This window comes from Amblyraja radiata, chromosome 16 (assembly GCF_010909765.2).
Source record: "Amblyraja radiata isolate CabotCenter1 chromosome 16, sAmbRad1.1.pri, whole genome shotgun sequence".
Lineage (NCBI taxonomy): Eukaryota > Metazoa > Chordata > Chondrichthyes > Rajiformes > Rajidae > Amblyraja > Amblyraja radiata.
The window spans coordinates 31546918-31563995 of NC_045971.1; the positions used below are offsets into that span (position 1 = coordinate 31546918).

The following is a 17078-nucleotide window of genomic DNA, read 5'->3' on the forward strand; positions in this document are numbered from 1 at the left end:
TGATACCCAAAGAACCCATGTACAAGGCACCAGCCAGGAGTGGAATGGAATGAGTGCTGTTGTTCGAATGAGCGCAGCTCTAGCAATATCATCAGTTCCACACCATCTATGACGAAGCAGCATCCTCGAATGGTACCACATCAACTATCCTAAACATTCATCCCCACCACCGCTGGTGCACATTGGCTGCATTGTGTACCATCTACAAAATTATTCACCTAAGTTGCTCTGTCCCAAACCCACAACTTCCAAGCCCAAGAGGGACAAGGCAGTAGGTTGTGTGGAACACCACCCATCTCCAAGTTGCCCATCCTCACTCCATCCTATTTGAAAATATAGCAGCCATCCATCATTGTTGCTCGCTTTAAATCCTTGAACTCCTCCTAACATTTAAATCCTTCAACTCCCCCTCTTCTCACTCTCCCCAACACAGTGGTGCAGCGGTAGAGTTGCTGCCTTACAACGCCAGAGACCCGGGTTCGATCCTGACTATGGGTGTTGTCTGTATGGAGTTTTCTCACGGTGCTCTGGAGTTTCCTTTCACACTCCAAAGACATACAAGTTTGTAGGTTAATTGGCTTCAGTAAAATGGTAAATTGTCCTAGTGTGTAAGATAGTGCTGGTGCGTGTGTTGATCGCTGGGCTGGAGTGGACCCGGTTGGCTGAAAGTTCTGTTTCCGCACTGGTAGACAAAAGTGCTGGAGAAACTCAGCCTGCACCCGCTATGTCTAGAGTCTAAAGTAAATGTGTGTCGGAATGTCTTGATCGCAACAGAAGGTGGCTCATCGCTACCATCTTAGGGCCAACCAGGGAAAAGCAGTCAATATTAACCTTGTCACTGACACCCACCCAGATCCTGAAAACTAAATTAAAGAAAATGATAGATTTTGATAAATTTTGATATACATTATGTTTCAATCATACTGAGTTACTTTTGCTATTGACTGTTGAGTTTGGATTTCACTTTTGTAAAAATTTATGCTTGCACTTTCAGTTCATTTCAGCTTCGTTTATTATCACATGTGCCAAGGTACAGTGAAAAGCTTTTGTTGCGTGCTAACCAGTCAGCGGAAAGACAACACATGATTACAATCGAGCCATTTACAGTGTACAGATACATGATAAGGGTATAACATAAGGTCCAATCAAAGATAGTCCGAGGGTCACCAATGAGGTCACCAAAGATAATAGTTTAAGACTGCTCTCTCTTTGTGGTGGGGTGATTCAGTTGCCTGGTAACAGTGGGAAGGAACTGTCCTTGAATCTGGAGGTTTGCATTTCACACTTCTATACCAATTGCCTGAGGGGAGTAGAGGGGGAGGCCAGGGTGTGACCTGTCCTTGATTTTGCTGCTGATCTTGCCGAGGCAGCGTGAGGTATTCTTCTAAGGCCCCCCTCAGTCATGGCTGACCATGGGTGTCTCCAGGGTATTATTCCCTATATGGAGGACGCCTGTGTGTGACTTTGTTTAAAGTGGGGAGACTGGTGCACAGACAGCCACCCCACAGTCCTTGACAGATCTGGGTCAGGATCCAGTAGCATGGAGTCCAAGACGACTGGAGGCCCTTTTCTGCTGCAGCCTTCATCCGCCTACCCAGCCGTTGTGACTCTTCACTAGGGTCAGCCATCGTCCTCCGCCTGTTCCACCGTTGAGGTCTTGGTTGGATTGCTCTTTGTCAGAGACTTCCACCTCGACCTACCGCCGTGGGTGGCCCTACCGGGAGCATAGCTCCAGACGGCATAGGTCTCAGGATCTCAGGTCCACACAAGCGTCTCCACCATGACAAGGTGACGCACTTCTCCACGGAGAAATGCGTGAGGTATAAATGGAGTCAATTGAATGATTTATTGGGCTATTACATTAGTAATGTGTGCATACTTTTAGAAATCTGATTCAATAGACAATGTGCAGGAGTAGGCCATTCGGCCCTTTGAGCCAGCACCACCATTCAATGTGATCATGGCTGATTATCCACAATCAGTACCCCGTTCCTGCCTTCTCCCCATATCCCCTGACTCCGCTATCTTTATGAGCCATAGCTAGCTCTCTCTTGAAAGTATCCAGACATCGTTTTGTAGTCACTTCTACTTAATGTTCAAAATTTGAAATGACCATGCAGATTTGAAAATTTTGTTTTCCTGGGGGTTGAAAAGAAAGGGAAAACATAACTGATGTAGAAAAACCTCTCACTTTACCCTCGGGGCTACATTTGATGTTGCTGCCGTTTCATATCTCTATTGGTTGGTATAAATCAGTTTGGATTTTTTAAGCTCACAGCATGCCCCATCTAGTGGTCTGACTGTGAACTGAAGCCTACAAGATGAAGCAAGAGATTAAGAAAATGGGTATCCTTCCTTATATTCAGAGGTGTGATGGGGCTGATGAGGAATTCTATTGTGTAGTTTAACTCCATGATTAAAAATAGATTTGTGTTTATTGCAAATTTCTGCAAAGTTAGTAAGCAAGGTTATTCATTTTCCAGGAAAATGTATGAGGAAGTCAGATAATGGCAAGGATATTACTCCTACATTGATAAGATTTGTGAATAATGATCATTTGGTGAAGGATGGTAAACCATGTGTACTAGTATTTATCTTTCTGATCAGTCTGAGGAACGGCCTCGACCCGAAACATCACCTATTCCTTCTCTCCAGAGATGCTGCCTATCCAGCCGAGTTACTCCAGCATTTTGTGTCAACCCAGTATTTATCTTTCCTTGTAATAAGTGAATAAAGGAGTCAATTTCTGCTCATGATGAAAGCTGAATAATTTGTTCTGGTGGCTTTGGGTGGTGTGGTGGATGTAATGGCTTCCCTACGACCCTGTTGTGACCAGCACAATGAATACACGTCTGACATCTTGTTGGAAAGGTTTAATCTGCAATTACTTAAACTTCTAGAAGGTCACTTGACCTCAGTCACGAGGCACAGGTACATTTGCCAGCTTCTGCTTTTGGTCTCAAGGGGCACTGGCATTTACATTACATATTACATTACATATATGTCACAGTGGAGATACTGTTCAGACTCCATGCCCTTTTTCTGAATTGGCATACCAAGGTCCCTCTGTCCTGACAGACATCGTTTCCTGCACACTGAAGATCTTACATGTGAACCCAACTTTTTTCTTTGCAATCCATCTCCCAACAGTTTTCTCTCTTTCATTATCTATCCTACTGTAAAATGATTTTGACTCTTCATCCAGAAATATTGCCTGCATTTTTGGTACCCTGTTATGTGCAACTGCAACAATGTTAATAATTGATTATTTTAAGATTCTCTTACTGCTTTGTCGCATATGCAAGTTCATTTATTAAAATGTACATTAATTGCATACATACCATTTTGGTGCCAGTCAGTTTGCATGAACCTTTATGAATGTTATTAGATTTGTCAGAGACCTCCCCCTCGACCTTGTGGTACGATCTGCACATCTAAGTTTAGCATGTATGAGGTTGAGATGGGTTATCATGAGCGAAAATAAGTGGTTTATGCAGTTGATTGTCTGATAAACAAGTAATAGCTTCAAGTCCTGAAATAGTTTGTTTTTCAAATTTATCCTTTTCAATTTTTAACAGGATTTAGCAAAAGTGCTTAGAACATGGGATGGTAAACACTAAACATGAGTTTTGCTGTTGTTCACCTCAATTACTCCACCATCTTGCTCTGGGAGTTGGGTAGTGATGCTCTCGCTATTTCCTTTCTTGGAAAATACCTGCAAAAAGTTTTTTAATAAAGGGATTAGTGATTTGTTTATGCCATTTGTACATGCAACATTTGGTCTAATTCAACTTAAATTGCTTCTGAATAATAGTCATTCTCTCCATCTTCATGACTGTAATGTGTGCCATCTACAGTATACTCTGTAGCAGTTTATATACCTACCAATGTTTTGACCTGTTAATAGGTTAATATTGGTAAGCATTTTGAATCCCCAACCTCGGGTTCCTCTCCCAGTTATATACCATTTTGATTGAGAAATACATACTTTCATATTGTCACTGAAACTTGCTACATAACTTCAGAAACTAGTAACTTCAGTCTGAAGAAGGGTCCCGACCTGAAAAGTCACCCATCCTTTTTCTCCAGAGATGCTGCCTGACCCGCTTTGTGTCTATCTTGGGCATAAACCAGCACCTGCAGTTCCTTTCTACAAATTCTATACCTAATAGTATATTGACTATCTACGTTAGATTAGGATGGATGCACAAAGCCGGCTTTGTCAGTGATGACTCCATCCATGAAGAACCTGTCGCAAAGGATCGAGTCAAAGCATGTATTAATATTTGTTTTGCGTTATTTTTGTTTCCCACTTCATTCAACGATACACATTTTGTGAGAACTTTTTCTTTTATTGTAGCTTGATTACGCAGATGATGCAACAGAGCGGCGCCGTGTCATGGAAGTGGAGAAACAAGATACTGAAGAACTCAGGCAAAAGTATAAGGTAATGACCGATGTTTTGAGGTGTGAATACTGTAGCTTGCCCATTAATCTTAGTTTAAAATGAATTGCCATTATGTGTACTGGCTACAATGAGGCATAAATCTTAATATATCAAGCAAACCTGGAATTTACAAAAGTCCCCTAATATTACAGCAGTAACTTGCCATGACTGATCCTCTTATATGTCTATTTTGTGAATGTGTTTTTAATTTCACTAACTGCAGGAAATGCTACATATTATAGTTTTTTTTATGATTAGACTTTTACCAAATTAGCAGGAGTTGGCTAATGTCAAAATGCTATTGTATTGGGTTTATACACAAAAGATTTTTAAGCCTGCTTATAAAGTTAGAACTAATATATTTTATATTTTGACGGCTGGACAGACCCTTTAATGAGGCGGGGATCCCTAAAGTTGAACAGTATTAAAATAAATTTCTTTCAAGATTAATTGTTAGAGGTTTTATAGTCCATATGCACAGTTATTGGATCATGGGCTTCGTTAGTTATACTAAGATTTATACCTTGTTCTTGATTGTCTTTTGAACAGTTGCTGTGAGGTATAGAAATCCAGTATTTCAAGGTTTCAAGGTCAGTTTATTGTCACATGTACCAACTAAGGTACAGTGAAACTCGATTATCATACAGACATACTTAAAAAAAAGCAACAAGACAACCAACTACATAAGTTAACATAAACATCCACCACAGCGGATTCCCCACATTCCTCACTGTGATGGAAAGCAAATAAAGTCTAATCTTCTTCCCTCTTTATTCTCAATCAATTTCGTCGGGACGATTGAAGCTCCCGCAGCTGGCGATCGAACCATCCGGTCGGGGCGATCGAAGCTCCAGCGTTGGGGCGATTGAAGCTCCTGCGGCCTGGAGCTCCAGCAGTCGGTCCCTAACCAGGGACCGTGAGCTCTGCGATGTTAAAGTCTGCAGCCTCCCGCGGTTGGAGTACCGAGGTCGATCCCTGGCAAAGGGATCGCCAGCTCCGCAATGGGAAGTCCGCAGGCTCCCGCGGTTGGAGCTCCCGAAGTCGGTCCCCGACAAAAGCCGCCAGTTCGTCGATGTTAGGCCGCAGTATGGATGGAGATACGATACGGAAAAAAAATGCATCTCCGTCGAGGTAAGATTAAAATAAAGTTTCCCCCCACGCCCCCACATAAAATAAGCTAAAGAACACTAAAACATACATTTAACACATACTAAAAACAACAATGAAGGAAAAGGACAAAACAGACTGTTGGCGAGGCAGCCGTTGCTGGCGCCACCCGGTGGTATGCAAGCCTTTGTCTCAATGCTAGCAGAACAATGGTAATGATCTATGTAAAGGATTGGTGTGTAACTGGAATGGGTGCTTGGAGGGTGCTAGTCCTTTGTACCTACTTCCATTGTCCTAATGATTCCAAATTGTGGCTTTGGAAAGTATTTGTATTTCACCCCTGAACAGTCTTCCCAGGTTTTCTGATCACATCAGGAATTGAGATATTGGGATTGCTTCAATTGGGTTTGGTTCCATGTGTTTAGTTTATTGGAGGGAAGAGTAAACCTGTTTGTGATTGTTGTCCAGCTTGAATTGATCATACTCGTAAGCAACATTAGAAACCGCAGAAAGAAAATCAAAGAATCAGTAACGGTGCATTTATGAAATTGACTGAGTATTGGTGAATAGTTGCATTAGCTTAGTGGCAAATTTATTGTCCTGCCATCGAGTCATAGAGTGATACAGTGTGGAAACAGGCCCAACTTGCCCACAGCGGCCAACGTGTCCCAGCTACACTCGTCCCACCTGCCTGTGCTTGGTCACATATCCCTCCAAACTTGTCCTATGCTTGCACCTGCCTAACTGTTTCTTAAAGGTTGGCATAGTCCCAGCCTCAACTACCTCCTCTGGCAGCTTGTTCCATACGCCCTCCACCCTTTGTGTGAAATAGTTACCCCTCAGATTCCTATTAAATCTTTTTCCCTTCACCTTGCTCCAAGTTATCAGAGCCGCTGCTCATATTACAGTATAATAATGACTCAATCTGGAAATAGTGTGAAAAGACATATCATTAAAAGAGTGTTGGACCTACCAAAGGGTTATGATCTCCAGATCACTTCTGGTGCTATCAGCATGAGTATAGGAATAGGACTCCCACGGTAAGGCGCTGCAGGTAATGGGACTGCACCAATACAGAATGCACAAGCACTAACCAAGCATTTGAGAACGGGAATAAAATGAGCTGTCATGGAAATTGTGTGAAAAATAAGTAAATACAATTTGAATCAATTTACATTTCTTCATGCTTGCACAGATTATGCTGTTTTGCATTATGGAAAATCACGATATACTAGGAATACAACACCCCCGTTAACGTTAGGTCGACTGTTGTGCAGTTCTGGTCATCGAGGTATACAAAAAATGTGATAAAGCTGGAGAGGGTATTGGATTCAACAGGATGGAGCCATTCAGTCATGACTTTGGTTAGAGTGGATATGGAGAGGATGTTTTCATGAGTGGGAGAGTCTACGACTAGAGGTCATAGAATTAAAATGGACGTTCTTTTAGGAAGGAGACGAGGATAAATTTATTTTGTCAGAGGGTGGTGAACCTGTGGAATTCTTTGCCACAGAAGGCTGTGGAGGCTGTCAGTGGATGTTTTTAAGGCAGAGATAGATAGATTCTGAAGAAGGGTTTCGGCCCGAACCGTTGCCTATTTCCTTCGCTCCATAGATGCTGCTGCACCCGCTGAGTTTCTCCAGCTTTTTTGTGTACCTTAGATAGATTCTTGATTAGTACGGGTGTCAGAGGTTATGGGAGAAGGCAGGAGAATGGGGTTAAGAGGGAGAGATGGATCAGCCATGATTGGATGGCAGAGTAGACTTGATGGGCTGAATGGCCTAATTTTACTCCTATCACTTATGAAGACCATATGACGAGACACTGGAGAATCTAGATCTGTTCTTTCTTGAGCAGAGGGCGTTGAGATGGAATGTGATTAAGGTATATAATATTGCGGGGTGTTCGCAGAGTACAGATGGATAAAACCGGGGGCCGTAGATTCAGGGTAAGGAGGAAGAGATTTAGAAGGACACGAGACCAAGTGTGACCCGTTGGGTCTTGTCCCCTCAACGCATGGTTGCGGGGGGGGGGGGGGGGGGGGGGGGACGGACAGCCTGTGGCATCAAACACACACACCAACCACCACCCCCCCCCCCCCCCACACACACACACACACACACACACACACACACACACACACACACACACACACACACACACACACACACACACACACACACACACTAACCCCCCCTTCCTCTTGATATTATATTATAATTAATACTAACTCATCTTTAATTAAGAGAGAGACAGAAGTAACTGCAGATGCTGGTTTACCAAAAAAGACAAGGTGTTGCAACTCAGTGGGTCAGACGGCATCTCTGGAAGACGTGGATCAATGACATTTTGGATCAAGACCCATCTTCAGTTTTATTTAGGTAGTTGGATTTAAATCCCACAGATGCCTTAGAGGGATTTGAACACCTCTCTCTGGTTTCCTGCACTATCAAGCACATGGTTTACTGATCAGGAACATTGGCCAGTGGACTAAATCTGAGAATTCCAATTTGGAAAATATCCAATGTTGAAATGTTGTAGTAAATTAGTGGCTTTGGCACAAAGTGATGATAGGGCACTTGGAATCCTCAGCGTCAAAGGTGCTGCAAGGTTTGTGGTATAAGAGATCAGTCCCCCATCTGCTTGCTTCCATTTACATTCTGGAAACTGGTCTATGGTTCTCTTCAAACTTATTTTCCATTGTTTGTTTTATAATCATGACACAAATCCAAATTGATGTCTGCAGACTGTTCATCTAAATATATTAAACCTGGGAGCTTTGTCTAATAGCAGTCAGGTTCTGGGACCTTTACAAATGTATTGTTGATGTCAAATGTATTATAATGGATCAGGTCAATGAATTAAGTCCCTTTCCCATTCCAAAACACACCTTTTTGTCCCTGGCCTGCTCCACTGTCAGTGTGAGGCCAACCGCAAATTGGAGGAACAGCACCTTTTATTTCTCTTGGGCAACTTACAATCCAGGATTTGAACGTTGATTTCTTTAATTTCGCTTTCATTTGCTCCTTTTCTCCCCAGCCCCGCCCTATCCACTTAGAGAGGGAGAGGGTAGAGAGGGAGGGGGTAGAGGGAGTGGGTGAGGGGGGTAGAGAGGGGAGGGAGGGGGAGGGGGATAGAGAGGGATGGGGGTAGAGAGGGCAAGGGTGAGGAGGATAGAGAGGAGTCGGAGCTTCGATCATCCCGGCAGGAGGGCTTGCACATCGGGCCGTCCGTAGCGGCGACTGCGGAGGGACAAGGCCCCAAACACTGGTGATCAAAAGGAGGAAGTCTGACTGAACTTTATTGCCTTCCATCACAGTGATCACTGTGGTGGATGTTTATGTTAAGTTCCATCCTTCATTTTAATTGTATTGTGTTATTTTAATTGTATGGCTGCATGGTAACTCAAATATCATTGTACCTTAATTGGTGCATGTGACAATAAATGTGAATCTGAATTTGAGGGTAGAGCGAGGGGGAGAGGGGGGGGGGGTAGAGAGGGAGGGCGGGGTAGGGGGGGGGGGGTGGGAAAATCTGCAATGTTCAGTTACTGTTGAGGCTTGGCTAATGTTTACAAATACACAGGACTAGATGTTAAAAGTCCAAAGTGCCAAAGATCTATTTACTCCCGATGGTGATGGGAGCCTTCTGCACTCACCTATGCTCCTCCGATAGAATGAACAAAATGCCAGAGGATAATTAATGAAATTGTATCCTACTGTGTTTGGAGACCTTGGGAAGGGCAAAAGAGTAAAATAACAATGATACCTGGTATGTGACCAGTATTTGTGCGTTTCTACTGCTGTAGGTGTGACCTATGCTTTTGTTTTGAACTTGAAAGCTTTGAGCATCACTTTTGTCAGCTACATGCATGTATGTTATGGAACTTGGAAAATGCCCTGAGATAGACACAAATAGCTGGAGTGACTCAGTGGAACAGACAGCATCTGGAGAGAAGGAATGGATGACGTTTCGTGTCAAGACCCTTCTTCAGACCCTGAGATATAAAGAACAGAGCAGTACAGCATTGGAGGACAATAGAGTTTACGTCACTTTGAAGTTCATGCATGATAGCAATCTGGATCTTGTGTAAACCAAGTCTGGAATTTAAGAATAACTGAAATTATTTGCCTTAAAATGGGTTAGGATTTCCATGAGGAAATATTATATAAATAGAACCGCTTGGATAGTGATATTTATATAAGCTAGGTAGTTTGCAGGGGAAAAGCTTAGGGTTTTCATAGCGAAATAAAGTGCAAACAGACACACACAAACAGGCAAAGATGAATCAAAACATGGAGGTCTGAACCTGAACCTGCTTAGCTTAGGTTTTTTGCTGAGGCAATTATAGCACTGGAGGAAATTGTATTTGGTATTATTGTGTTGGAAAATGGATAACTGAAAAGGGGCCTCTTCTTAGTCCAGAGGGCAGTTGTTCTTTTCTTTGTGGACATTCTTGAGCTGTGAGGTTTATGCTGAGTTTGAGATAATAGGCCCTGTAGTTAGCCTTGGCTATGTTGAATTAGGATGTATGTGAAGGGGAGTAGTTGGAGAAGAAGATAATTTGTAATATTTGTAAAAGGCCTCGTAGAGAGATTGGAAATACAGCTCCCAGAGATAGCAGGAGAAGGGGAGGCCGTAAGTTAAGCTGTATGAAGTATGTAAGTTAAGTGAATGAAGCTGTATCCTGGAACCAAACACTAATTAAGTAAATTGACAGATTTACGACCCATGTATCCTTGGATGGGAGATGTGCGTTTTGAACTTAGAAGCTGTAATTCAGCAAACTTATATAATTAATGGTTTAAAGACATAGGTAAAAGTATTTCAAACTGTGAAATTGTAGTAAAACAAATTATGAAATGTATTGTCTTAGTAGAAAGGTGCACTTTAGACTTATAGAAATTGTTGACATTTATAGAAATATCTTTCTTCTTGGTATGGGAAGTGTGTATGACTTGTGTGATCATTGTATGTATCTTATATTTTGAGGAGTGGTCTTTGATAAGAGCCTACTGAGGTTTTGCTGTGTTGAAATAAAATAAGCAAAGTTATATAGTTATACCACAGGCAAACGAAGGTTGTAAAGAGGCCAGGGAAGGGGGATCATGTGACTGATGTTGTAAATCACCAGAAGGACTCAGATGATTGGTTACTAGCTTGTCATACCCTCTGTATCTGAAATGTCTAATACCTATATAAATGCCATGAGTTTGTATCAAAGTTACTCCTCTCTGGACCTGCCCCAGAGCATCAGCTCTGTGTTGGAAGGTTCAAGAGACTAGTCTCAGCTGAATAAAGAATTGATTTTAACAGCAACAAGTGTTTGAGTCAAGTTGACTTTAGATTGACAGAAGAACCCAGTTTAACATCCACAGGCTAAGTAACTTCAATTTAAACTAATATGATGTGTTTGGAACATCAAACATTTGCTTCCATTTGGAATTACAAATTGCATTTATTGATAGATGTTCAGGGAGATGTCGAGGATAACAAACAAGAAGACCACTAGGGGTCAGTGATTTGATTAAGATGTTATGGTCTGGGTAGAAAGTAAAGCCTATATTAAACATTGTTTACAACAATCCAAAATGTGTTGTGGTATTTTGAAAAAAAGATAGAATAGATAGGAAATGTGGTGTGAAAAAAACAAAGATAGTGACAACACCAACATTCTTGATAGCGGGTTTAAAATTAAAAATGGCCCAATGGGAGTTAGCTGTCGCTGTACATAGCCTAATCTACTCAATATTGTGGCTGAGATTTATAAAGTACATTTTGTCTATAACTACACTCAATAGGTCACTAATTTAACAAAACTACCACTCTCAAAATACTCCGTTTGATTACAATAAAGCTAATTGCTTCACCAGGATGTCAGAACTGTTTTAGTTATTGGGCTGTTTTAATTATTGGGATGTCTAAACTGCTTAAGACAGATATCATTAATGAAGGGACATACTGACTTATTAATTCTGTTCATTACATATTGTAGCTGGATGAATGCATAGTTAAATTGAAATCTGTTTTCTGTTTTGTCTCATCAATTCATCCTTTCAATTGTATACGTCGGAAGTTTAACTATCATGAATCACCACTTGACAGAACATCAGATGTATATCAATGTACTGTTTTTGCCAGATATTGCAAAACACTTTCTGCTAGTTTGCCAAATATTTTATATTGCTGTATCTTCAAATATCATTTGTATGTCAATTTTCATGTTTCGGGTGGTTACGATTGAGTAAATTTTGAATGTAGGCACCTTCAAGATTGAGATATAATGAAGTTTTTGTACAAATTGTACCTGGTTGAATTTTGACTGGACATTTAATGCAAGAAAAGTAACAGGGTATTTAATCGAGATAGCATCGCAACATTGTGTTGCTGCTACAACGAAAAATTACATTCATCGAAATGTCATTAAATCCTTGAAGATTCTTTCTGCAATGTTAATTGAGGTTGGTAGTGAATAATTTTGCATTTTTATTCAAAGAGTGTAATATTAAGGAATATTATAATGCATTTTTGGAAGTCAAGTACGTGCGTATGTATATCTATATTGCTAAAAGTCTGATCTTGACCACTTCCTGTTGTTCTGTATATTGATTTTAGAAAAAAGGCTGTCACTTACGGCTGTGATTTTGGCCATCTTACTCAGACTCCCCTTCTGCTGTGCAGGACAAGAGGATTTTTCCAATCAATAAAAAATAAAAGAGTTATTAGTGTTTAAAAAATGTTGAGATTCTCTCTCCTGAAGGCCACGCCCCTTCCTGAAGGACTATAAAACCCGGAAGTGTTGAGTGCCTCAGTCAGTCTCTGCAAGATGGGGGAGTGAGAGGGTCACGTCTCTCAGTCTGAGCTGTGAATAACACTGAACACATGTCTACTAAACTGTGAGTGTGGTTTTACTGACCTTGAGTGTGGTATGAAAATGAAAATGTGGTTGGTTTGAAATAAAGCACAGCAAATGGTTGGTGGTGGTTGGTTTGAAATAAAGCACAGCAAATGGTGGTTGGTTTGAAATAAAGCACAGCATTAAAAGTCTGAACTTGACAACTTCCTGTTTGCACTGTATATTGATGTTAGATAAAACGCTACCATTTTTAGCCATCTTTCTCAGTCCCCTTCCGCTCATCAGGTGCAGAGGATTCTTCCCATCTATGAAAAATAAAAGTGTTATTAGTGTTTAAAAAATGTTGAGAACCTCTCTCCTGTCAATCACGCCATGAAAGCCACGGCCCTTCCAGTGGGAGGGGGGTAGGGATTATAAAACCCAGAAGTGTGGGTGTGGCTCCATCCCTGCAAGATGGGGGAGGGAGACGCCACGACTCTGTCTGAGCTGTGAATCAACTGAACACACTGAATGTCTACTGAATGGTTTATGTGGTGGTTTATGGTGGTTTCACCCTGCTTGAAATGTTATAATAATAATAATAATGGATGGGATTTATATAGCGCCTTTCTAATACTCAAGGCGCTTTACATCGCATTATTCATTCACTCCTCAGTCACACTCGGTGGTGGTAAGCTACTTCTGTAGCCACAGCTGCCCTGGGGCAGACTGACCTAAGCGTGGCTGCCATTCTGCGCCTACGGCCCCTGCGACCACCACCAATCACTCACACACATTCACACACAGGCAAAGGTGGGTGAAGTGTCTTGCCCAAGGACACAACGACAGTATGCACTCCAAGCGGGATTCGAACCGGCTACCTTCCGGTCGCCAGCCGAACACTTAGCCCATTGTGCCATCTGTCGTCCCATATGAAACAGCATTTGATTGTGGTGGCCTTGCACCCTGCATGAAATGGTATGAAGCTGCGTTTGAATTTGGTGGCCTTGCACCCTGCTTGAACTGGCATGAAACTGCACTTGAATTTGGTGGCCTTGCACCCTGCTTGAAGTGGCATGAAACTGCACTTGAATTTGGTGGCCTTGCACCCTGCTTAGTGGCATGAAACTGCACTTGAGTTTGGTGGCCCTGCACCCTGCTTGAAGTGGTAGGAAACTACACTTGAGTTTGGTGGCCCTGCACCCTGCTTGAAGTGGTAGGAAACTGCACGAGTTTGGTGGCCTTGCACACTACTTGAAGTGGTATGAAATGGCACTTGAATTTGTTGGGCTTGCACTCTGCTTGAAGTGGTATGAAACTGCACTTGAATTCGGTGACCTTGCACCCTGCTTGAAGTGGTTGAAAACTGCACAAATTCGGTGGCCTTGCACCCTGCTTGAAGTGGTAGGAAACTGCACCTGAATTTGGTGCCTTGCACCCTGCTTGAAGTGGTATGAAACTGCACTTGAATTTGGTGGCATTGCACCCTGCTTGAAATGGTAAGAAACTGCACTTGAATTTTGTGGTCTTGCACCCTGCTTGAAATGATAGGTAACTGCATTTGAATTTGGTGGCCTTGCACCCTGCTTGAAAAAGAATTTCAAGGAATAGCCGTGAGTCAACTGCCAGCCCACCAGCCATGAGTGAGCTGCCAGCACATCAGGCTTGAGTGACTGAGCTGCCACCCCAAGAATCCATTCAGCCCACAACACCCATACTAGCGCTCCAGAAAGCCCCCCCCCCCCCACCCCACTGGCCACCAATATTGGAATTGGTGGAGAGGTGGAATATTGCATTGGGGGACCAGCCCTCCCGTGTGAACATGGGACCCACTGGGTCCCACTTAGTCTAGTAATATATACATCCACACCCATATACACAATGGAAGGCACTAAGCAGTGCTGATGAACATACGAAGCTGGGGCTTCAAGTTCAGATAACATGGTGACGCAGGTATATTTTTTATTTTATTATTTTATTTAACCTTTATTTAACCAGGAGAAGTCTCATTGAGATTAAAAATCTCTTTTACAAGAGAGTCCTGGCCAAGACAGGTAGCAGCACAGTTCCACAGTTACAGACAATAATTTAAAAACAACAGAGAACTTATAAATAGAGTCACAGTCAGAACATCATCAAACAAAGCATGTACAGACAGAAGAGCCCACTTCAACATCATTAAGAAGGGATTTAAATCTGTTTATAGAAACCAGCTCCTTAAGTTTCAGTTCATTCTGCAGCTGGTTCCATGCGAAGGGAGCAGCATAACTAAATGCCCTTTTCCCCAGTTCAGTACGGACTTTAGGTACAGTTAGTAAGAACAAGTCCTCAGAGCGGAGCTGATAAGTTCCTGTGCTTTTTCGAATTACATACTTCTGCAGGTATGAAGGAAGAACACCGAGGATAGTCTTATAAATAAGGATATGCCAATGATGGAGTCTGCGGGTGGACAGGGCAAACCATCCAACTTGAGCATACAAAGTGCAGTGGTGCGTGAGGGTTTTAAAATGAGTAACAAATCTCAGTGCTCCGTGGTAGACCGTGTCCAAAGACTGTAGGCATTTTGAAGATGCATTCATATATAAAACATCACCATAGTCCAACACAGACATAAACGTTGCAGCAACGTCTTTTTTTGGCTTCAAAAGAGAAACAAGATTTGTTTCTAAAGTAAAAACCTAATTTTATCTTTAGTTTTTTCACAAATTGCTGGATATGAGGTTTAAAAGAGAGAGAATCGTCAATTATAATTCCCAGATATTTATATTGAGACACAGATTCAACCACAGAGCCCTGCATAGTGGTGATAGGAGGGAGGTCCGAGGGCTTTGATTTAGCTTTAGTGAACAGCATGAGCTTTGTCTTGTCAGCATTTAAAACGAGTTTTAAATCACACAGGTTACGTTGCACAGTGTTAAAAGCAGTTTGGAGCTGACAGAGAGCCTGATTTGGGGTAGACGCAGAGCAATATATCACTGTGTCGTCAGCATAAAAGTGAAAATTTGCGTTCGGAGCTTTATGATCTAGACTATATATGGCATTTTTCTCTTCATAGGACGCAGCTGAGGATAAAATTTGGAACATTTTGTTGCAGCTTAACACTAGTTAGACTGCACTTGGTGTATTGTGAGTAGTTTTGAGTGCCATAGTATAGGAAGGATGTAGTTATGCTGGAGAGAGTGCATAGGAGACTCACCAAGGAGTTGCTTAGATTTGAGGATTTCAGTAATGAGGAGTGATAGGCTGGGCTTGTTTTCGCTTGAGTGAAGGAAGCTAAGGGGTGACCTGAACCAGGTATATAAAGTTATAAGGTACACAAAATTGCTGGAGAAACTCAGCGGGTGCAGCAGCATCTATGGAGCGAAGGAAATAGGCGACGTTTCGGGCCGAAACCCTTCTTCAGACTGATGGGGGGTGGGGGGGGGAGATGGAGGAGGAGGAGCCCGAGGGCGGGCGGATGGGAGGGTGGGAGGAGACAGCTAGAGGGTTGAGGAAGGGGAGGAGACAGCAAGGACTAGCAAAATTGGGAGAATTCAATGTTAATGCCATCCGGACGCAAGGTCCCCAGACGGAATATGAGGTGCTGTTCCTCCAATTTCCGCTGTTGCTCACTCTGGCAATGGAGGAGACCCAGGACAGAGAGGTCGGATTGGGAATGGGAGGGGGAGTTGAAGTGCTGAGCCACCGGGAGGTCAGGTTGGTTATTGCGGACTGAGCGGAGGTGTTCGGCGAAACGATCGCCCAACCTCCGCTTAGTCTCGCCGATGTAAATCAGCTGACATCTAGAGCAGCGGATGCAGTAGATGAGGTTGGAGGAGATACAGGTGAACCTTTGTCGCACCTGGAACGACTGCTTGGGTCACATATAAAGTTATAAGGTGGGTTAGTTCGTCAAAATCGTTTTCCTCAGGGCAGTGGTATCAATATCAAGAGGGCTCTGGTTTAAGGTGAGAGGAAGGAGTTTGAAATCGTATTTGAGGGGGAATTATTTATTAATTCATAGAGTAATTGCTTTGGATATTGTCACATCATTAGAAGGGATTATTCAATAGTTTTCTCGGGAAGATTATTGAAAACACACACAATTATACATTCAGTTGGACTCTGGGAAACTTGGATCTCAATCATGTCTTAAAATTAGTCGATTACTAAGGTGGATAGTGGAGAAAATTTTGGATTTTTGAAAGGTAAGATGATGGTAAAGCTTGTATGTATGGAATTTGTACGTTCTCCCCATGACCTGTGGGTTTTCTCCGGGATCTCCGGTTTCCTCCCAAACTCCAAAACGTACAGGTTTGTAGGCAAATTGGCTTGGTGTAATTGTAAATTGTCCCTAGTGTGTGTAGGAACGTGTTAGTGTGTGGGGAATCGCTAGTCGGCCAACTCGGCAGGTCGTCGGGCCTGTTTCCACGCGGTATCTCTAAACTAAACTTACCTTGTTTTGTTTACAATGGTATCGAAAGGAAATCGTATCGATGGTGTTGCATAATGATAGGCTGGAAAAAGTCTAAAGCCATTAAAAGATAGCTAAAATAAATTAGACGTACAAAATAGATGGCAGAGTATGCCAGCAAGAAATGTAGCACGATGCGCTGTGTTACGATAGAACTCTATTTATCCCAGGAGGGATATTGATCTGCCAACAGTCATAAAGCACAAAATACATGAAACATGAAATTAAAGTGACGA

The 17078-nt window shown here is 42.4% G+C and overlaps 1 protein-coding gene across 10 annotated transcripts in view; it reads left to right on the plus strand.

Moving 5' to 3' along the window:
* The window catches only part of gpatch8 (G-patch domain containing 8), a 154254-nt gene that overhangs the window by 73823 nt on the left and 63353 nt on the right, over positions 1 to 17078 (plus strand). For all 10 annotated transcript variants that reach the window (XM_033035398.1, XM_033035399.1, XM_033035405.1 and 7 more), the window contains one exon: positions 4361 to 4447. In XM_033035398.1, the coding sequence (XP_032891289.1) occupies positions 4361 to 4447 (87 nt within the window). The remainder of the gene's footprint in view (positions 1 to 4360; positions 4448 to 17078) is intronic.